The sequence below is a fragment of the Coturnix japonica genome, chromosome 1, assembly GCF_054131305.1.
Source record: "Coturnix japonica strain WE chromosome 1, WE-NBRP24, whole genome shotgun sequence".
Lineage (NCBI taxonomy): Eukaryota > Metazoa > Chordata > Aves > Galliformes > Phasianidae > Coturnix > Coturnix japonica.
This window is the reverse complement of record NC_140663.1, coordinates 8,601,961-8,624,425: the sequence shown is the minus strand read 5'-3', so window position 1 is coordinate 8,624,425 and position 22,465 is coordinate 8,601,961. Positions and strand designations below refer to the sequence as shown.

The 22,465-nt window shown below is 34.8% G+C and overlaps 1 protein-coding gene and 1 long non-coding RNA gene across 8 annotated transcripts in view; one reads left to right on the top strand and one right to left on the bottom strand.

Moving 5' to 3' along the window:
• The window catches only part of PCLO (piccolo presynaptic cytomatrix protein), a 310,585-nt gene that overhangs the window by 46,267 nt on the left and 241,853 nt on the right, over positions 1-22,465 (bottom strand). For 2 of the 7 annotated variants that reach the window (XR_014948100.1, XM_015879896.3), the window contains exons 13-21: positions 21,489-21,700; positions 18,215-18,265; positions 16,860-16,990; positions 15,115-15,141; positions 13,056-13,149; positions 9,509-9,580; positions 6,961-7,141; positions 5,614-5,808; positions 4,223-4,297 (exon numbers count right to left, since the gene is read on the bottom strand). Coding sequence is in view for 6 of the 7 variants with exons in the window: in XM_015879896.3 (XP_015735382.2) it covers positions 4,223-4,297; positions 5,614-5,808; positions 6,961-7,141; positions 9,509-9,580; positions 13,056-13,149; positions 15,115-15,141; positions 16,860-16,990; positions 18,215-18,265; positions 21,489-21,700 (1,038 nt within the window). In the remaining variant the exon portion in view is untranslated. Of the gene's footprint in view, positions 1-4,222; positions 4,462-5,613; positions 5,809-6,960; positions 7,142-9,508; positions 9,581-13,055; positions 13,150-15,114; positions 15,142-16,859; positions 16,991-18,214; positions 18,266-21,488; positions 21,701-22,465 lie in introns of those variants that run through there. The other 5 variants (XM_015879726.3, XM_085552808.1, XM_015879813.3 and 2 more) reach the window with 4 other exon arrangements.
• On the top strand, positions 235-5,874 carry LOC146762282 (uncharacterized). Its single transcript, XR_014948191.1, has 2 exons — positions 235-316; positions 5,624-5,874. It is a non-coding gene; the product is annotated as an uncharacterized LOC146762282 (long non-coding RNA).

The following is a 22,465-nucleotide window of genomic DNA, read 5'->3' as shown; positions in this document are numbered from 1 at the left end:
CAAGAGGTGCAATATAACAGTCTGTGTGATCTGAATACAGTTATTAAAATGTTTATACACAGCGTATTACTAACTTGCTGTGTTGACTATTCCAATCCATAAAGCGATGCCAATAAAGTAGGCTGTGATGGGTAAGGGTAAAACAACCACCACACAGAATGTATTCAGGAATGGACTTGCAAACATATGGTATCTTCATATTCATTGTTCACTATTGTCTCAACTTTTGAAATTGTCGAATCATAGAGAAAACCTCTCTTTCACACGAGCTTCGAGGCAGAAGAAGTTTTGAGTTGGAGAAACCTTGTCATATTAGGTAAACATATCTATTGATTACAGTACAGGAAAAATGATGGAAATTGCTGCCACAGCCTCCTTGTGATATCTTTCTGTTATATCAGTAGATATGTTGGGATCTTTAATTGAAATACAAAGTTTTTTGTTTTTTTTTTCTTGAACATCAGCTAATTCAGGCCAGGAGCAGAGCAGTAGTTTTCTCCTGCTGCTTGTTTTACATTTGCCAAACAACATAAAGAGGTACACACTAAAGCAGCTAAAAGCTCTGATCTCTTTTGGCATCTACCACGATCTGCATGCTCAAGAAAAAGGGTAGTGACTCAGCATACCTCTCATGAGTGCCAGTTTGGAAGAGTAGAAAAAAAAATCATTAAAGTACAATGATATTCAGGTTTGGATGATCCACTTAGCTGTTCAAATACTCATATATTGTGCTCAGAGAAACCTAGGAAGAATCAGAGTAGTCTTCTAGAAATTCTCTTATTTGGTTTAAAAATATGTTCTTCCATTAACTATTTGATATTTTAAAGTAATACATTTAAAGACTGCAAATAGTATAGTTTGGGATAAAACTAACACACTTCCTCTGCAAATAAAGACAGACACCCCATTGAATTATACCCATTAGGCAGATATATAAAACATCCGTGTGGATACAATCAGGAAATTACTATTGCAGATGCACCTGCATTTTTATATGCATATATACAGATAACCATTAATTATAATCATAGTATTTGAAATTGTTTTATTATCTGGAGAACTCTAAAATCATTTATTATATTTTAAACATAAGTGACCTACCAATAAATTTTCATGTAACAGGCAAGATCCTTCTGTGGGATAAATAACTGACATAAAAGCAGATGATGAGCTGATTTATACTATCTCAAAACTGACTAATCTGGTGGATATACCCTAATACACAGTTTATGTTGAAAGGAATGTGCTTAATTTTATGTGAATGTATAATTGGCTGTGATTCAAATGTTTCACAGAAGTGAATTCAAATTAACTTCTGTCTCCCTCTGGCTTGCAAGCCTTGCAGCTTCTGCCTTCAAAGACTTTCCTCTGAAATGTTATTGTTCCCTCCTGAAGGGTGTGAGTGGAATGCATATTGTGCAATTTGTTTAGTTGCAGATTGGACTCTTATCTCTCACAGGCAACAAGGGCGCTATACTTCAGAGTATATTTTTAATTAAGTGCTGTAGTTGAATATTGGCTTGTCAATTGTACAAATGTACTGAACAAAGTCTTCTGCTGTAGCTTCACCTTAATTTAAAAAACAGACCAATTAAATCTTTTTTTTTTTCTTTTTTTCTTTTTTTTTTCTGTTTAATATGAAGAATCAGTTCAATCTAAAAAAACTTAAGGTGATGTAGATCTTCCTCATTCACAGGATTGTGAGTGATGTTTTTGTTTATGATTTCCTTTTTACTTCTCATCAGTCATGCAATTAACTTCATGACTAACAAAATGTATTTGAAGGGAAATGTCATATGTCCAGAAATAAGATAACAATTTCTCTGGGACATTCTGAGGATTCTTTCTGTTTTGTTTTGTTTTGTTTAAGCAACAATGCAAGGAGAAAAACAAAAAAGAAATTAAAAACAAAAAACAAAAAATAACAACAACACACACACACACAAATTTTTAAGTTAAAGGAAGAAACTCTTTCTAAGGGTTTTCTTAAGCTATGTGTGGAAGGACTGATAAATATGCAACAGAGTAAATTTTTTTTTTTTCCTATCATCATTGTGGAAATATCACTACATTGCTACTACATTGAGTTCTTGGCCTCAAAAAAACAAACAGCTGTCTTAAAAGCTGTTACTCTCCAACAAATTCAGATAAATTGATGTGATAATAATAATAATAATACTGTTTTATGTTATCTGTAATGGCTTCATAAAGAGAGGTCTTTTGCCTTTAGTGACAAAAAATGCAAAATCAGTCCTTACTAACTTGCTAAGTCATCTGTTCCATTTCATAAAACTAGATGCCAATAAAGTAGATCATGATGGGGGTGGGTAACATAACTATGCATCACCCCTGCAGGAATGGACTTGCAAAGTGAAGATGCCCTAATATTCATCATTTACAATTGTCTCAACTTCTAGAATTGTTGAATTAGAGGAGACATCTCTTTCCTTCCCTCCCCTCAAAGAACTTTGAAAACTTGGAGCCTTTTCCATTTAAGCTCATAATCTTTCCTGGTTTAATTTAAATACTCCTCAAAACTGAAGATAACTGATCAATTACCCTCAAAATTATAATTATTATCCTATCTTACATGAATTAATTAGAACAAACTAGTTTATGAATAGAAGGAAGCCCAAACTTCTCACAGGTATGAAAACAAACTTGGCAGCACGGTGAAGGCCATTGTGTACTACCTGTATTTGTCCAAAGATGACAAAAGTGCCATGTATACTTATAGTAACTCCAACCTCATTAATATATCACTGATATAAATGATGCCTCTTATTCTTAGGACTCTGTAACATTCTTCTAAAATTGCTCTCAGCCAAAAGTATATTGATATATATTCTTTTCTGAGTTTTGGATGTCAAAATGCTAGCATAACAGTAGCAATTAAAGCCAATAGCCTGGATCTTTCTTTATCCTAAAAATGTTTGTGAACCTTGCTTCAACCTCATATCATAAGGAAAAGTGTTTAGCATTGTTTCTCTCAGACAAAATACATTTTTGACTACAAGTCTTTATGACAAATCTCTATGAACAAGACACCATAAAAAATCATGAGTTTTGTAGGTTTCTATGGTATACATTCAAGGAATAGGATGGATCTTTCAGTTATAGTACCTGAACTAGCTTCATGATCTACTCCAGCCTTTGCCTGAACTGAGTGTCAGAAGCTGAGCTGTAGAGTCTGGCAGCATGCATGAGTGTAGGAATACATTTTTAAAGAAGTTTTCAAAAAGCTTTCAGCTTTTAGAGATGATACGACTAATTGTTTCTAAATGCAATATTTTAAATTATTAATTATATTTACCCTTGATAATTTGAGATTTCTCCCTCACACTATTTAATGACTCACTGTGTATAATGTATATCATTTAAAATATCATGCCCTCTTTCTCTATTACATTCTCAACTATACTTTATTGCCCATGTTATATAACAGCATTAACTGAAAAAATCTGCAGTGATTCATGTGAGGTTGGAAAGGGAATACACACAAGAGAAGATCTGGGAGTCCAATCTCTAAGTTTATTTGAATAATCCCTCTGATTCTTTGGAAATAGCCAAAATGCTCCAGAAGTCAATAGAACAGTGTCAGTTTGAATCAGCTGAGATTCTGGCTCTTTATTTGTGTTGAATGATTAAGTTAATGATATATAGCATTTAGATTTGATGAACAGATGCCTACAGGCAGTAAGTAAGAGAGTGATTGGAGAGTTGTCAAGAGACTGGCCTGTACATAGATCAAAACTTTCCCTTCCACTGCTGGGTCAAAAATATTATCTATGCCTGTGGTATAACAATGCTGGGAGAGAAAAAAGAAATTGTTAATGTCCCAAAAAGAATTCCAGAAACAAAATATGCAATTAGTTTTTTTGTTACAAGGTAGATTTAATCATGCTTAAGCAAACTAACTTCGTTGTGTGCTCTCGTTAGCTGACAACATGAGGAAAACTACACAAATTTTCAAGAAAACTCCACCAGTTGAGTGGAAGCATTTTTTTTTGTTTTGTTTTGTAACATTTCTTAACATAGTTTTTTTTGTTATGTCACGATGTGCTGATGTGGAAAAATCAAGAAGAGTTCTTGATTCATGTTAACATTTACAGCACTTAACAGAAGGATAAAAATAAAAAATAAAAAAACTGCAACAAATTAGTAGACATGGCAAGAAGGCTTTGGAATGTGTTTTGTTTCTTAACCATGCCCTTCTGCTCACCTCCTTCAGGCTTGACTGGTCCATCAGACATCACTTTCCTGAGGGCTAGTTGACTTTGGTCTTTGTTGTCATTGGCTGGTGGAGGCAGATTGTCAGACTGAGTTCTTTGAATAGGGAGGACTCCTGCTATGCTGTGTCTGTGCTGCTTCCTGGCATGATTAGATTGACCGCTTTTATGTGCTGCTGTGGCAGTGTGGGTGAAATGGAAACCCAGAGTATGTATCCTCAGATGGAACCAGCTTAAATGTTATTCATGCAAACAGAAGGGTTTTTTTTGTTTGTTTGTTTTTTCTGTATTTAAATAAGTAGTGTTTTCAAACACCAAAGAGACACCACATGCACAGCATTAAAGAGTACTAAAACTGGCTGTTTCTTTTATTAATGATGGTGAAGTCAAGGGAAAACATTTCCCCCTAGTTTTTGCATTACACCATGATAAGTATATGGCATATCAACAAATCCTGAAGACAAACACAATGAATCCACAGTCAGAGAGTTTGATTTGCCATTAATTTAATCCTCAGCTAACAAACAGATGCTGGTATGATAGCTATGGAGAGCTATCCTCTTAAATGAGAAGGTTCTAATTTATTAATCTATTTAAAGATATCAGATAAAACCCATACTGACCCATTGATCAATATGGCAGAAAAATTCCTAGAAAACCTGAATGACAACAGATTTAGCTCTGAATTCCAACTCTGTTAACATGTTAACACTGTCAAAAACCACTTGTTATTTGTTTTGTGTGCTTAGCAGTTTTCTGTATTGCTGTTATTCTCATCACTAACACATTTTTATGTGAGAGATAAAGAGGGTTGCCTTACATTTCTTTCTAAAAGCTGTTAGATACAATCATCTTTTAAAAATCAGTATCTTAGTTATGCTGTTAAAAAACTTTTCTTCCTACTTTAAAACTTTTGTATATGGCATAGCCCTGTTTGATTACTATTCATAGGTATAGCTAATTGTTAGTGCATTCTCAGTACCTGTGTGCAACTTGCAAATCTGGCAACTGCATCTCTGCAGGTTTTTGTTTCTTAACTGGTAGTTATTTAGTGACATCAAAATATCATCACACAATGGAACTCTCTGAGTCATGCACAACTATGAAATATCATGGACCATGAGTGAAGGAAGTGATGGAGAAACAGCCAGTTTCACTGCAGTCTATATAAATTAAAATAAATAAATAAAAGACATCTAAATACAAGAGTATATTGTAATTATATGTATTCACACACGGGCACACAAAGAAAGACATTGAAACAGTGAGCACAGTGTGCCAAGAACAGAAAGAAAAAAAATAGCCAAGAGGGAAAGACAGCAGGGAAAAAGGCAACAGATGAACATTAAGCTGCCATGCTGAGGAATTTATTTGCGTCTTTTACTTGGTTGAAGGCGAAGCTGTTGGACAGCTGCTTCAGCAGCAGCGATGGCTGCCCCAGCGTCTTCAAGGTGGGTTTGAGTGACGCTGGTTTTGCTTTGGCTGCGGGATGGCCCATGAGAACGTAGATGTCCTTCAGAAGAAGATTTGGAGCTCCCTGGACTGCTGTGGGATTTCTCAATGGTGGGCACCTGCATGTCTACCAAGGAAATGGAGAAGCACAACTGTTGCATTTATTAAAGAAAAACTCATTTTCTTTCTCTCACTTTGCCTTTCTAGCTACATTGTAGAACAAGGAATAAGGATTAAGCTGTGCAACACCATTCAGTGTTATCAGGAGATACTGTGATTAGGGAACTCTTAATAAGAACCAGTTTCTATTTTCTCACAATTTCCAAGGGAATAATTCCTTTATTACTGGATTTCTAACATCTGTTAATTATGATTCCTGAACTGGTCCACACTGGTCGATTAGAGGTAGACTAAAGTCTGATTTGTTTCTTGCTTTCTACTTCACTAGCATGTGCAGAATAACCAGTATCCCTTATGCTGGTAATCAAATTTTAGGCAATGCAAGAAAATTTACTCTCTCTCCTGCAGAATGATTGGTCAAATATCTTCTGTACTAACTTTTGATTTGAATGTAGATCTTACATAGACGCCAATTGCTACCAAAACATGACATTAAAGTAGAAAGGAGATGGAGCAGAGCCTTATCACTCAGAGGTTCACATCTGGATTGTATTAGGTAATGCATTTGTGTTGATATTGTAGATGTTTCTTTAGGAGGGCAACTGGCCAGTGAGTACTTAGTATTAAAAATGAATAAATAAATAAATTTCTTGGAGCAGGAGACACTGAGATTAATTCTCCTTTTGTAAGCATTAGTAAAATTCTACTACATCAGCTCCACTGATTTCCATTATAACTTAGATATACTACAGCCCATTATGACTGACTAGAAATGCATATGCATTACTGTAGTATAATAGTTATTCTATAAAATATTAAAGAATATGAAAAATTGAAAGTTAAAGACATTAAATTTAGACAAAGTTACCAGAAAAAAAAAAAAATAAATAAATTAAAATCACAGAATCTATAGCAGATGTAAAAAGATCTTTAGCTTAAAGGTTGCTGTTTTAATGACACAAATACTCAATGAGTTTGTTAGCACTGATTGGTCCAAGTTAAACATTTGTATAGGTCTCCAATGAATTAACCACAGAGAGAAATAAGTTTTTAATAAAAGTGTATACAAACTTCATAACAGTATATTTATTTTTCCATTAGAACTCAGGAAGTGTTTTCCTGTCATCTGGAAAAATCAAGTGCACTGAGTTACTCCTACCCTTGGAAGGGTCTGGGAAGATTCCATGACTCCTGCTCTTGATTACAGATGGTTTTGGAGATTGCTGGCTATTCTGTCCGGAATGAGATTTCCCATGATCAATGTTCTCACTCTGTTCTTTCAAGGGGTACCACCGAGGAGTGTTGTCAAGCTGAGAGACACTGGACAAGTCGATCAATACCTATAAGTGAACCAAAACACAACATACAGCCTATATATTATCTATTAACGATGGTGTAGAGCAGAGGCATCTAGAATTGTGTTAGCAGAAGCCACAATCAAATATAAGCATTTCAGAGTATTAAAGGTTGGGTGTTGACAGATTCAGGACTCTCTGCTCAGAGTCTAAACTAGCCTGATGTAAACCAGCTGTGGTTGGAAATCCACCTTTATCATTATATACCATCATTGTGTATACAATAAAACATCTCAGCAGAATCTTGGTACGGAATATGAGCTTAAACAAAGCTCCATATCAAGATGACTAGGCTGAGGAGCAGTTTGAGCACTAGCTTGATGGCAAGACTAAAGAGAGTACTCATCGTTCTGCCTCTGTATAGACACATCCTAACAGAAGAATTGTGCATTTTTTTTTTTCCTTTTTGTCAATGTAAAAATAAAAAGAGTAAATGATGTTTGTACTATAAGACTGGGTCTTGTTCCTTTCAAAATTGAATAAATTTACAGAATTTGCAACAGGAAAAGAAAAGAAGAGGGAAACCTTTGCATTTCAGTAATATAATCAATAGGCAAATCCTGAAAACTTCACTGGAAGGAAAAAAATGGCAATGAGAAGCACAACTTAGAGGGAAAAAACAAAACAAAACAAAACAAAACAAAACAAAACAAAACCCACAGTAGTCAAAAATCTGCCGTAGGCCATTTGCATTGCTAGCTGGAGTTTGGAAAATTTCTTTTTAAAAAAGTCTTAAAAAACAAACAAAAAACAAACAACAAAAAAAACAAAAAAAAAAAACAAAAAAAAAACAGAGAGAGAGAGAACATTATTACTAATAAAGACCTTTAATGGACTTGTGGTACAGAAAGCAAGGATATATAATCCAATAACAGGTCACCACAATCTTGAATGAAAGAGAGGACAAAACTAGCCTTGTATTTGTCACCAAGGTGAAAGAGTTAAAACTAATGTCAGAGTTTTTAGGTTAGGCAAGGCAAGGTTTCTTTGGTAGTTTATTGCAAGGCTCTGAATAAAAGGAAGCCTCTTCAAGCTTACAGATAGACAAGTTTCTTCATATCTGATTTTTATTCATTATTATTATATAAAGATTGAAGATTTGTGGGGTTTTGTTTGCATTTTTTCTTTCAGTGTCATAGGCTGTTTATGACCTGTCTTGGTCTATCTGGTTAAAAAAATATTCTGAACAAATTAACTACTTAGCCTTCTCTCTAGTATTTTTCGTAATGGTTTGAGGAATTACTTGGTTAACATGGTTACAAATTGTTCCAACAAGACAGTATAGGTTAGTTGCTCTGTTTTAAAGAGAAAAGGGTTTGTTCTCACAGATGTAAACCAAGATATGCCATTTGACTTTGGTGGCATGAAAGCAGTTATGGCTCTATTCAATTTTCTAGCAGTCTGTGATGCTCACTGCTATCTGTGCTTGTGGTTTTGTGCAAGACTTTAAAAATTCCTTAGGGAACAATTTGGAAATCCCTTCTTTGATGTTACCATGCACTATTCCTCTGGACTTCAAAATACTCCTGAAATACACTGGATAGCCTTCTCCATTTTTCCATAAAATATTGCTTTCATATATAAGTTTGAATGATTTAATAAATAATTATAGAGGTTTAAAATATTTGAAGGCTGAAATTTAAATCTTCCTCTAGAAGTAGCTGCCGGAGCATCTGTTTTCTAAATGTCATAAATAACAATGACATAAATATTTAGTAAAGCTCTGCTATCAAGTGAAATGCTGAATTTAACAGGAAAACTGATGCAGCGTACAGGAAATAGGTAATTATGTAGCTCCTTCCCATACGTTTATTTTAGTAGTTGTTCAAATAATAACACTGATTGCTCAGTTTTATAGTTATGCAATTGGAAACTGGAGCTGAGCTGAGTGTGCTTTTGCTAAATTCAAATGCAGACTAAACTGAGTTACTCTTTATAAGAACAGTAATTTGAGCAATTGATTTTTTCTGAGCTTCCAATTACAATCCTTTCTGAATATAACATTTTAAAATTACTTCTTTGACATCCTACTTATTGTTTATAATTCTCTATTGTACATCCATGTTTCTTCATTTGCTTTTAAAAGACAGAGTGCTTCCAATAATCCCTTATCTTATTTATTATTAATTACTAGTGTAATCAGAATAAGTCTTACAAGACTTTGCCTTCACTTATACATCAGCAGTGATGTTACCATTTTCACTGTTATAAAGGAGAGCCTGAATCAGCAAGACCAAATAACTCACCTTGCAGTTAATTGCACATGTGCTAAAACATGTCTTGATAGCATAATTAAATGACTGATACTAACATCAGCTTTCTAGCTAGTCAGAACTGATAGAAGTTACTTACTTCACCAAGGAAGTCATTTGAGGAGAATCTATCATAATCCCAGACAGTTACTTCTAGTGTTTTCTTTTTCAGCTGCAATTCAAGTAAAAAAAAATAAGTAAACACATTGCCATAAACTTCAGATCAAGTGAATGGTGGTTTCATTTCACTATCTCCTTCTTGAACCCTTTTTTCACAGTTGTCATCTAGGCAGTTTTGTCTTGTTTTGTCTTCCCATCAACTCTGAAACCAGGAAAATAATTTGGGGATATTTGTTATCAATACAAATAGGCCTGTGCTTTGCTCTACTTTAGGGGTTTCCACAAGTTATTTGTGACAGCATGTGTGCCCACTACAAGAGCCGACGTGATTTTCAAAGCTCCATTCCTGTATTTTTGTAGTTTTTCTCATCATCGGGGTTAAGTTCTTGGACATTCAGCTAAAATGCATTAGAATGTGGATTTATTATGTATTATTTATATACATAAAATTGAAACAATTTCATAAAAGAAGATGTGGCTTTTATAATTCTGAAAGTTCAGTGTCATCAGTGAAAATCTGCAAGCAGTCCAGATATGCAGGACAAGTTGTACTGCTAGGCATTAATGATAGCTATCAAAACATACCATTTGAAGACCTTGTTATACATGACAGCTGTGTCATGTATGACACTCTTATTGCAGGCTAAAACTAGAAACAAGTCTTTATTTTTTATTATTACTATTATTTTTTTTTAATCACTGAATATCATCAAGTCCAACTCCTGGCTCCACACAGGACCAACCAAAATCCAAAGCCCACGTCTGAAGAGCATTGTTCAAATGATTTTTGAACTCCAGGAGCTTGGGGCTGTGACTATTGCCCACAGAAGCCTGTTTCAGTGTCTGACTACTCTCAGTGAGGAACCTAGAACTTTTTCCTAAAACCCAACCTCCTTAACACAACTTAATGACATTTTTGGGGGTCATATCACTGTTGCCAGAGGGAATAGATCAGCACTTGTCTCTTTGTGCTCTCCTTGTGAAGAATCTGTAGGCTGCCATGAGGCCTTCCCTCAATTTCTTCTTCTCTAGGCAGAACAAGCTAAGTGACCTCAGCCACTCCTCAAACAACTTGCCTTCCAGGTGCTTCAACATATTCATAGCCATCCATGGGTGCTCACTAAAAGATTTACGTCCTTTTTATATTGTGATGCCTCAAACTGTGTAATACTCAAAGTGAGGCTACACCAGAGCATGGCAGAGAGGGATAATTCCTTTCTTTGACTGGCTCTCAGCGCTGTGCCTGGTGCAACCAAGGGTATGATTGGCCTGCCAGGGCACACTATTGATTCATATTCAACTGGCTGTCAAACAGAGCCCCCATACTCCCTTCCACAAGGCTACTTTCCAGCCTCTCATTCATGACTGCCTCCTCAATGGCTAAACAAGTGACTTCAGCCATTGTTCACATTCTGTCTTCCCCTCTAAATATTTCAGTAAAGGACTCTGTATGAAAAGATAGCTCACAACAGAAAAGCTGTCAACCAAAGTTGTTGGCCTTACTGGAAAGACTGACCTGAGTGTCATTCCAGGGGTCGTTGGGGACAAATGGGAAGAAGAAGATTGATGGGAATATGAAGAAGAATTATTATTGGTGTTGTATAATGAGGCAAAAGTCTAGAAAGTTTTTGATGTGTTAATTTATCTTAACAGACATAAAGTCATAATCCTGGGGAATGGGATATCTATGAAATCAGACTGAATTTAGAAGCGAAGAAGACTAACATTTCCTCACTTCTTTAGTTAGAAAAATTTAAATCACATATGGGAAGAAGGTCTGTGGAAATCTGTTTCTTGTTGGCTTCATAACCCTAACTCATTTAAGGGTTTAACTGAGTCTGTATGTAGCACTTCATTCTTCTTTTTCTATATATCTTCTTTTTATTTATTGAAAAAGATGAAATGAAATTCTTTTTCTTTCTCTCTTCTTTCTTAATTTTTTTTTCCTTATTTTCCTTTTTCTTTCTTCTCTTTTCCACATAACAAAGCCCAAAATTAATTTTGGCTTAGAAAAAGAATTTTCACATCATGTTCTGAACTCAAATGAGATTTACCACAAGCTTAAAGCTAGTAGGATCAAATTACTCACTGTCTAGTAGGGGTACTTTCTCATTTTCTTATGAGTGCATTGCCTACTTGCAGAAACCTACTGTCATATGGAAACTATTTCATAAAAAATCATTTTCCGTAATGCTACCAGTTAAACTCATGATGGAGATCTCAAGTTTTGGTTTCATTAACTAAAAAAAAAACTTGATGATGTAAGACAAAACCTTACTTTGCTGTGATTGTGTAATTACTTCTCTTAAAATCACCAGCGAGTGTTCTTTGCTTTTAGTACATAAATATAACTTTAGAAAATCAAATTTCTCTCCTCTTTGAAACTCATTTCATACACTGCTTAATAAAGGTCTTTAGATGATTTTTCATTGTCATAATATTTAATAGGACCCTTACTGAACTAAGGCTTAGAATAGATATCTGAAAGAAATGTAGAATACTGCAAGTTTTCTGCACAGTTTTATTATCATACTAATGTTAAAAGTGCTAATGAAGTAGCGTTGTGGTTACTCGAAAATCTTTTCTATTTTTTTGTTTCCACCTTTTCAACATCTTTTTTTTTTCTTTCTTTCTTTTCAAGGATCTCTACACTTTTCTCTCTGTTCTTGCACAGTCATCACTTGTAACAAGAAATGAACATGTCCTCCCAGAATAGCAAAAGTTGAGACAATGCATTTCTGGAAAGTATTTAAGGAATTCCTGTTTTCAAGGACAAAAATATATATACTCAATATAGTATCTAGTTGGAAACTGTGTAACCCAAGAAACTAAAAGTAGCATGGAACAATAATTTGTTAACTTATTTTTAGGTTATTTTCACATTGATGAGGTCTTGGAACAATTAAGAAAAGAAATTTTATTTGGTCAAGGAAATCACTGTTACATCTATTCTGCATGAGTTGTTCAAGAGGGAATCTTTCCCTTGTTCAACTTTTTTGCTTAATTTTGGCAAGTATTCTTAAGAAGACTGTGTTAAAAGTTCCCTAATTAGATAGGATTTAAAAGAGAAAGATTAAGAAATCACTCTCTATTATTACTTTTATTTAATCTTAGCTACCAAGTAATATGTTTAACTTCTTAAAGAGTATGGTCTAGATGCTAAAAATATTAACTGGCATGGCTTTTGAAACCAAGACTTATGCTGATTTCTGCATCTACTTCAGCAGTTTTTGTCTTTTTATTTATTCCTTGTATTCCATTATCATTTTCAGAATTCATCTGTACTTTTGATATGCTTCTGAGTGTAATGCACAAAAATGATCATTGTTTTCTGAATATAGATAGATAGATAGATAGATAGATAGATAGATAGATAGATAGATACTATGAACTCTACCAGCAAATTTCACCCAAACTTTGTAAGATTTCACACGGCTTCACAAAACTGCCAGTAATGCCACTTCCTTTACACTGAGAACTGCAGCCTGCACAAAGAAAACAGCAAATTGCACTGAACAGTCACACACCTGCTCCGTGGAGATATTTTTATAAATGACTGTCTGATTCCACTCAGGATTCAGGCTTTTCTGTACGTACTTAGTTCTCCGCTTGTACTCAGCACTGAATTTGAAAAAAGGAAGGAAATATTACATTAATGACCTTTTGCTTCTTTCAGTTCTAACACAAAACAAAACCAATCCAATCCAAATACACACACACACACAAAGAAAAGATATCTCAGAATTTTTTTATTTTTTTTTTCTGCCACACCTAGTATTTTTTTTCCTGACATGGTTTTTAAAATATCTCCTAACTCCTCATTGAGATCTCCCTACCTGTAACTGTTTCAGTGTAAAGCATCAGTCAGCAAATGCACATATGCTTTTTTTTTAAAAACATCTCTCATTATAGATGTTTTACTCTGATTAGAAATGACAGTGATAATCCACTGATTTTCTTCCAAGACCATCCTCTTATTAGCACTTTAAAGTAGCAGGAATCAATTATATTTATAGGTTATAGTCTCTAATTACAGGACATCTATCTCACTAGAACATTTAATGAAGGCCATGGGGTATATAATATCCTGTTAATGATAGAAACACTAATTTCTTATTGATCTTGTTCTCTGCATCTGCCTTTAACCATCCTGGAAACAAACATAAAAGTACAACCTCATGATTGTTTTTGTCAATAGCCAGGAAAAAAATGAAAAAATTAAAATATTGCCTGCATAATCTGTTTCTAAAAAAGAATTAATAGTGCTTTCTATTGTACTTTACATTTCCTGAGGATGCAGAAAGGAATACACAAACCTCTAATAGAATATGGATTCATCTAATGCTGTGAGCTTTGATCTCTGATCTGCTTCCATTCCAATTTTAATTTAATATAAATTTTAATGGAGATCTCAAAAGAGCTGGGTAAGAAAACATGAAAAGCTTTCAATATTTTGAAAACTCAAGAAGATAAAAGGAAGTGAACTTATTTTGCCACTCTGCAAGTTAACTTCTCACTGACTTCTGTTCAAACTTCCTATACCATAATGTCATACATCTGCTACTTGAACAAATGTGTAGGGGACTCTTTTCCAGTTGTAAAGCCAAACAGAACACAATGACCTGTATCTGTTCTATTAAACTCTTATGGTATCTTTACATTCATATTTAGTAGCGAGCTTTTCTCTTTATTTTTCCACTTCTGACTTGTGATTGAACTATGTTTTGGTTCACTCTGTGGTATAGTCTCAATTAATGAACTAGATTCCTTTCAAGTATGATTAATTCAGAAGAAGCACAACAAAGACTCATTTAAATTGACCAACCATGAATATGTACTGTGCATGGTACCAGAATGGTGTGGGTCTGAATCAATTATGCAAAACATGCACATGTTTCATTGACATATATATACACGTCAAAAAGACATCTGCTGATTTGTTGGGCCAGCTTTCTACTTTTAAAGAAATGCAGAATGAATGTTGAATTACTACTGTTATGTATTTAGCCTTTGTTGATACTAGTGTACCTTAAGAGCAGAATGTTGCTTTATATTTCCCAATCCAGGACAAATTAGAAGGTCTAATTACTAAAATTCAAATACACTGACTAACCATTTATGTTCTCAAATAACATTAATCTGGATGAATATCTAGACTGATGCTTAGTATTAATGTATATGCACCGTACAAGATATATAGAGAAAAATATTTCATCTCATTTCCAAACAATGTTCTTCCTCTTGGCATAATGCCACTCCACTACTCAAAAGCTTGAGACAAGTTCACTCTTAATTGTTCAACAACTTTCAGTGAGTGAAAATGTATTATTAGATGTCTATGACTAAACTAAATTCTTCCAGACTTCAAAGCAAATTTTATTCATCCTCAAAGTTTGTATCAAGGAATATTAATTAGTTGTTTCCAGTTTCTTCTGACCTGGAAATGAAATTCACTAGAGAATGAATAAATAGCAGCAATCATGAATTGTAAAAACTCAAGAGAAATCTATTTTTCCATGCACGGGCACATCAAAACATCATGCTTGCATATTAAAATGAAAAGAATATTGAGACAGTACACTCTACCTTGCATTTTGGACAACCATGACTTGTCTGCATATCCAGCATTAAATAGTTAGGAACACAGATGAAGCAGTGTAAGAGAAAATAGTGAGAGACAAAGATGAAAGAAAATGTGAATGAGGGGTAATTTCTAGTATCAGAATCAAAGGAAACAGGCATTATGAAGAGTAAGCAGATGTGTAAGGATTTAACTACTGATAAAATTTATTTAGTAGCAGTTTACATTTCTGCTTTCATATGCAAGTTTTGCACTTTTGAGAAGCTCGTCATTTCCATTATGCCCTAAAGTCCCAAGACACATGCAAAACTGCAACATTGCCATATTTTACAGTAATAAACCCAAATAACATTCAAACTCCTCATAACATAGCCCAAAGTTTGAACCTAATACTTGGATATGAACTAGAATTCTACAGGCTGAACATCTTTGTAGTTCAAAACTTAACTTCTATAACAGTGAATGAATATTCAACATTCCCAGAAAAAAAATGATTAGACAGCTATTTGGCAAGATTCTTAAGTGCATTAAAATACTCTCAAAATGTAGGACCTGTTCCTATTATATCCAGTAACATGTGTAGGCCCAGTGCTACTAAACAATATTGAATGCTGTACAGATTGAATCAACATGCTATTAAATATGCTTTTTTTTTTTTTTTTTAGCTGTACCATTTGTTTGCTTTTAGCTGTGCTTCACCATATGCCAAATGTGACCTGAATATGCACTTTCCTTTTACTTTGCATAAGTTGAAAATGCATATTTTTAGTTAAATGATCTCAGCTTAAGAGTGTTTTGGGATGAGTGTGACTACACAAATTGAAATGTTTACAGGAATTCATCTTTGCAAACTAAAATTTGATCCTTCAGCTTAACTTTAGATATATCTGTAGCAACATTTAAGTCAGCAGGATTATTATAGCTGTATATACTTACACATAAATATGACATTCTGCAAATTTGAGGCACAAAAAAGAGTTATAATATTGCTGATATAGAAAAACATCTTTTAAAGGAAAATTAATGAGCTATTTATAATAACAGTCAGATTTTTAAAAAGCAATGCTCAGTGAAAAAAAAAAAAAAGTAGCTATATATAAGCCACTTTAATACAAGATTGGCAGCATTTATAAAACCATATCTTTACTATCATAAATGAATGAATAAATAAAATCCCATGAAATGTGGTTAGATAGCTTCTTGTCTATTATGTTTCACTTTTAATATCATACTGCGGTCTTAAACCAGTATGAGCTACTGTGATTGCATGTGTTTGCAAATCTGCTCCAAATTCACAGTGTCTTAAGCAAAAACAGCAATCCAGTTTTAACCTTATCATTTAGTTTTCATTGTATTACAGAATCAAAGGCCGAATTACTATTCCCAAATCCATACATTTCACTACATCTTAGAGATTTCTAACAAGGACTTTGAAATCTGTATACATAATACCCTTCAGCAGACTGTTCTTTCAATACACATTCTTCATTGTATAACATTTTTTAAATGGAAAGACGGAAAAAAAATGGATGAAATAAAAAAAAATATCAAAAACTTTCTGAAGTCATTAGCAACATATTGCACATCTCCCTGGGATTAGCATCTGGCTTCCCATTAAATATCAGTGATTTTTCCACAGTTGTACCTTCACTTTCTATAGTAATAAGCTCTCAGTTTGGTTTATTAGTGACAAGCAAGAAACTGAAATTTAAAGAAAGAATATTTAGGTTAAAATTTATCCTGCACTTACCCTCTCCCTGGAAGAAGATAAACTTTAACAAAGGGGTCAGAATAGCCATTATTGTCTCTGGGAGCAAGGTTTCTTGCCTGAAGAATATGAATGATAAGGTTGCCAAGGTGTTTGTCGTAATTGATCTGAAGCTAGAAAACAGGTTTAAACACAGTAAGATTAGTCTTAATTGAACTTTCTAAATGATTCTAAGTCTCCAAAAATCCTTTGCATTATGTGAGCTTTAGGTCTTTTGCTTTTCCCATATTGGAAGATTCTTTCTCTTTCTACCAAGATCTAATGAGATGCTGGATGAATACTTTGAATTTTGAAATAAATGTTTCTTTCACACTCTGTCAGTATTGTTTGTTTGTTTGTTTGTTTTAAACAACACAGACATTGATCTATTCCAATCAGTAAAAAAGCACATAAAATTTGAACACGGCCTTATGGTAGCTAACATTTACTACCTTAGTGTTATGCTACGGTATTATGGATGTCTTAATACTATGAAAAAACTATTTCAACATAAAAGGCAGGGATGAATAAAAGAAACAAAAGACAGAAATCTATAGAAAATTCGTTCTGCTGCTCCCAGTTCCACTGTTTAAAAAAAAACTGAAGCCAGTTTACATAAAGGATAATCACATACTGGGCATTGCTTGGAAACGAAAGCACTACACTATGAGAAAGAGTTTACAGCCCATGTTGGAAGTAAAGTCCAGTGGGACTGCAGCTGAGTTCCAGTGGAGTCAGGGAATTTCTGAACTGAAGCACAGTAACTGTCTGAGGGTTAAAGATCAGAACATATTTCATTACATTTTCAGCACTTTCATGAACTGAAACTTTTTTTCTTTTTTGTACTTTTATTTGTATTTCCCAAGCAAACTTAAAAGAAAAAGAAAAACACACAAAACAAAACAAAACAAAACAAACAAACAAAAAAACAGCACTGCTTTAGATCTTTTAGACCTTATCTTATTTCATTTGGTAACGTTTAAATGGGTTGAATAGCATGAAGATGAGTCAGGAGAAGGACAAGCTGGAGATTAAGAAAAGAATCTTAACCAAGGCAGTAGTGCCTGGGCACTGCAACAGATTGCGTATGGCAATGGTCACAGCCCAAAGTTGCCAGAGTTCAGGAAACATTTGGACAGTGCCCTCAGACATAGGGTTTGAATTTTGGGTGGTCCTGTGTGGAGTCTGCAGTTGAATTTTGTGATCCTTGTAGGTCCCTTCCAGCTGAACATATTCTATGATTCTATGATTCTACAAATGAGAAATCACTTAACAAACATGGTTTTCAATATACTTTTTCAACAGAGAAAAGTAGTCAGTTTAAACAACAGTTTGGACTTAAAGAATTATATATTTACCTGAATTTCTCCAGTGATGGGATGAGAAGCAGACTTTGTAGCTTCAGTGGGCTGCAGGATTAAAATACATAACAAAACACAGTAGCATGTAATTATATGCATACACATATGCTTATTGGAAATAAGATTCTCAGTATCAACCTTTTAATAACCGTTGTCTGTCTTGCAGTTTTGACACATATTTTGCAAAACCTTTTCATTGTCTCCAATCTGTACTCTCAATATTTGACAGTTACAGTATTGCAACACCACTTAAAGAGTCCAGACCTGACATTTTGATCAGCCTTTGTATATGCACCAAATCAGACAATTTGAACACCAGATTCTTTACAGTCTAAACCGGTCACAAAAAAAGCCTTGGGAGAGACATGATACTAACTCTGTTTAACAAAACTGAATGTTGAAAGTAGGTAGGTTATGGTTTTTGCTATGTGACATAGTAAATGTGTGATGTTCAATGTGACCACACCATCTAAATACCAAGGAGGATATTATTAACCTCATGCAGTACTATGAGGCTTGGGTCAGAGCAGCTAGAAAGTGAAGGAAAAGGATCTGGGGATGTTGGTTGACACTCAGCTAAACATGAACCAGCAATGTGCTCTGGTGGCCAAAGCCATCCTGGCTTGTATCAGCAACTGTGTGGCCAGAAGGACAAGGGAAATGATCATCCCCCTGTACTCAGTTATGGTAAGGCCAAAACTCAAATGCTGTGTTCAGTTTTGAGTTTCTCATTACAAAGAAGATATTAAAGCACTGAAGCATGTCCAGAGATGGGCAACAGAACTGTGATGGACCTGGAGCACGAGCCTTATGAGAAAAGCCTGAGGGAAAAGGGATTGTTGAGTCTGGAAGAGAGAAGGCTCAAGGAAAACATAACTGCTCTTATAAATACCTGAAAGAGGTTGTGGTAAGGTGGGAGTTAGCCTCTTCTCCATCATAGCTAGTGATAGGACAAAAAGGAATAGTCTAAGTTGCTCTGGGTGGGGGCTCAGGTTGGATATTAGGAATAATCTTTTCTAATAGAGTGGTAAGGTGCTAGAATGGGCTGCCCAAGGAGGTGGTGGAATCACCACCCCCTGGAGATGTTCAAGGAACATTTAGATGTTGTACTAGGGAACTTGGTTTAGTGGGGAAATATTGGTGGTGGACAGATGGTTGGAGGTCTTGTCCAACCTTAATGATTCTTTGATTCAATAGAGTAACCAAATGTAACATAAAGTAGCACAGGTGGATTTCATAATTCCAGTCCAATTAATATAATATATATATATATTTGCTTTACTCTGTGTTCTCTGATTGCCCTCCTTCTCATGGTGGTATATAAACTTTCTTGACTGTTTTCTATTACTGAGCTTTTCTAGGTAGCTGATAAAACAACAATATGCACAGAAAATATTTTGTTTTCTTTTTTTTCTTATTTTTTCTTCCCTCTTGTTTGTCTGTAGTTGGGAAATAATACTATCATTTCCTTCCAAATATGGAATCTTTCTCTCTCTCTCTAAAAAAAAAAAAAAAAAAAAAAAAAAAGCTATCCTCTTAAATAGTAGTCAGTCAAGGAGAAACATCAAGCAAGATGCTGAGTGCATTTATTGGGATGTGCCAAGCATTCACTCATCTCCACAAACTTCTGCAGAGAGAGTTAAAGCCTTGCTGAATTTTGATAATTCTCCTTAGAAGGATTTGTCATTTTGGAGGATTTCACACTATTTTAGGGTTTTTTCTCTGGGACATCCACTGCAGCTTAGCATCAAGTGCCATGCTGTTGGTTTTTCACTTGCAGATGGGACCTTGGGTGCTGTTTTTCTGTCAGCCTGGAGTTGGATTCAATCATTTTTATGCGTCCCTTCCAAATTAAGATATTCTATGACTCTATAAAGGCTGATGTCCCTGAGCCATCCTGGACCTATCTCTAATCTTCAAGTAAATTCATCAGTCAAGAAAAAAAGTTCTGGGTCAGCAGCAGGATTTGGACACTTTTGCATTCTCTCCACATTTGCTTCTAGAGTTGAAGCAACAAAAAATAGAGGCAAGCTAGGACAAACTTACTGCTCTCAGAAGACCAGTGTAGAACTCAAGTTTTCCTGTTTTCCAGATTGTGACCATCAGTCTGATATAATTTTCAGTGCCATTTGAACTTCTTTCAGTTTCTAAGAAATGGAAAGCATATCTGCCTCTTTTGTAAATCCCTAAATCCCAAAAATCCTTGCAGATTTTCTTAGGGTGCTGAATATGAATTGTTTTGAATAAGGGCAACATAGAGACTACATTTCCTGTAAAAGAGCACACTAAAGTTAAGATGGTACACTAACCTCTTCGGATTTACTATGAAGAGACGTCCTTTCAGTCACTCAGATATAAGGACCAGTTATAACCACAAAATTCTAGCCACACAATAATACAAGAGAGAGCAAATCAAAAGTGTCTGTTTTTCATCTGGAAGTCACTGAAGTCATATTGTCTTATCATGGTCCGCCAGTTTGAGTTACACAACAAAAGGTCTACTGTTAGATGAGGTGAACCTCATGCTCCCTGCCTATAATTTTATGTACCATCTTGTGGTGCCTTAATTTTATTCATTTTACATGCTTTATTTTGCCTTTTGGTTGTGCTTCTTTATTGAAGAATTTTGATTTTTTGACAACAACAACAACAACAAAAAAAAGCACAATAGATGACTTTATGATTTAGTTTTTGGTTTTGAGTGTGAAAAAAGGCTACTAGATTCCCACCCTGAACTCTGAACTCTACAGGTGTGCAGGAGGGTGAACAAGGAGAAAATAGCCCAGCTGATGTGGCAAAGAAAATGTGAAATTATGCTTAGTAAGTTCACAGGAATTAGTTGGTGACAAAACATATATTGGCAGTGAATTCATTTCTGCTATTTTCAGAGGAATGCTTACTACAACCATACAGTGAAACTACAACCATAACTTAGTACTGAGTGGTGAAAGTATTGTCTAAGTAATACCACAAGATGCAGTTAAGAAGAAACAACAACAGAGAATGAAAAGAGACATTTTTTGTTTGTTTGATTTGTTTTAAAATAATAGCATTATATTTGAAGAAGCTATTTTCATACAGGGATCAGTCTTGTACGACCTTGGATAGATCACTTAATCTTTTTTTGTCTCTAGATTCTGTAATTAGAAGTCATAACCATCACTGTCATTGCAAATGGATTCATCAGTACGCACCATGACCTCTTGTTATAAGATAAGTAGGTCTTACTGTTATCAAAATTTTACTGCTGCATGACTGTCGAGTTTCTTACCTTGCCGCTATGTCGCTTTTTGCTGACTGAGGGAGAACCAGGTTGGCCAGGGCTGGGAACAGCGCTGGAAGTGGCAGAAGTGGTTCCGGAATGGACATGTGATGACTTTTCTACTCCCGCAGAGGCAATCAGAGGTGCCTGCTGTAGGGAAACCTTTTGGAGCTCTGCAGCCAGCTGCTTGGGATCAACCCCTGGGGACTTCGCTTTATCTACTGTATCAAAATAAGAATGCTTTGTGTCCATAATTGTTAGCATATACAAATCTATCTTGCCATGGCACAGTGATTGCTTGTATACTTCGAGGATACAAAAGGCAATTTATATAAAAGAGGCATTTATATAAAAGAGACATACAAATTCCAGTCCTTCCACTCAATATTGTCAACCAGTGCTGTTTATCATCTTATAAGCTTACTGAGAAAGTTATTGTCTAGCTGAGGAAAAGTATGATCACTCTGGATCATACTGGAGTAAGTTGCACTGCTAAAGTCTGGACTCACTGTTGAGACCTTGACCAATTTCATCAAGTATTTGAACTTTGCTGCAACAAGCTTTAACCTCAGGTTTTGCATGTTTGTTTGTTTGTTTGTTTGTTTGTTTCAATCAATTGCACATACAGTAAATCTGAATTCTACTCCTGAGATCATTTATACAAAGATTAAAGAGAAAAGCATCTTAATACTTCAGCACTGCAAACTAATCAACAAAATAAAAGCAAATGAAAAAGAAAAGCCAATCTTTTCTTATGACAAAATCCTACATGAAGCACCTGCAGCAGGACAGTAATTGCCTTCCCCCACCACGGGCAGAGTGGGCAGAATTTACTTTGGAAATGAAGCTGTGTAACTTATACAAATGCTTCAAAGCACTTAGAGTTAAAATGATAAAAGGTTCTGCCTGATTTCTAGGTTCTCAAAAGCATGAAAGGCTTATGGTCTTTACTATCATCTCTTATCTTGTTCAGCAAAGGTTTCAGC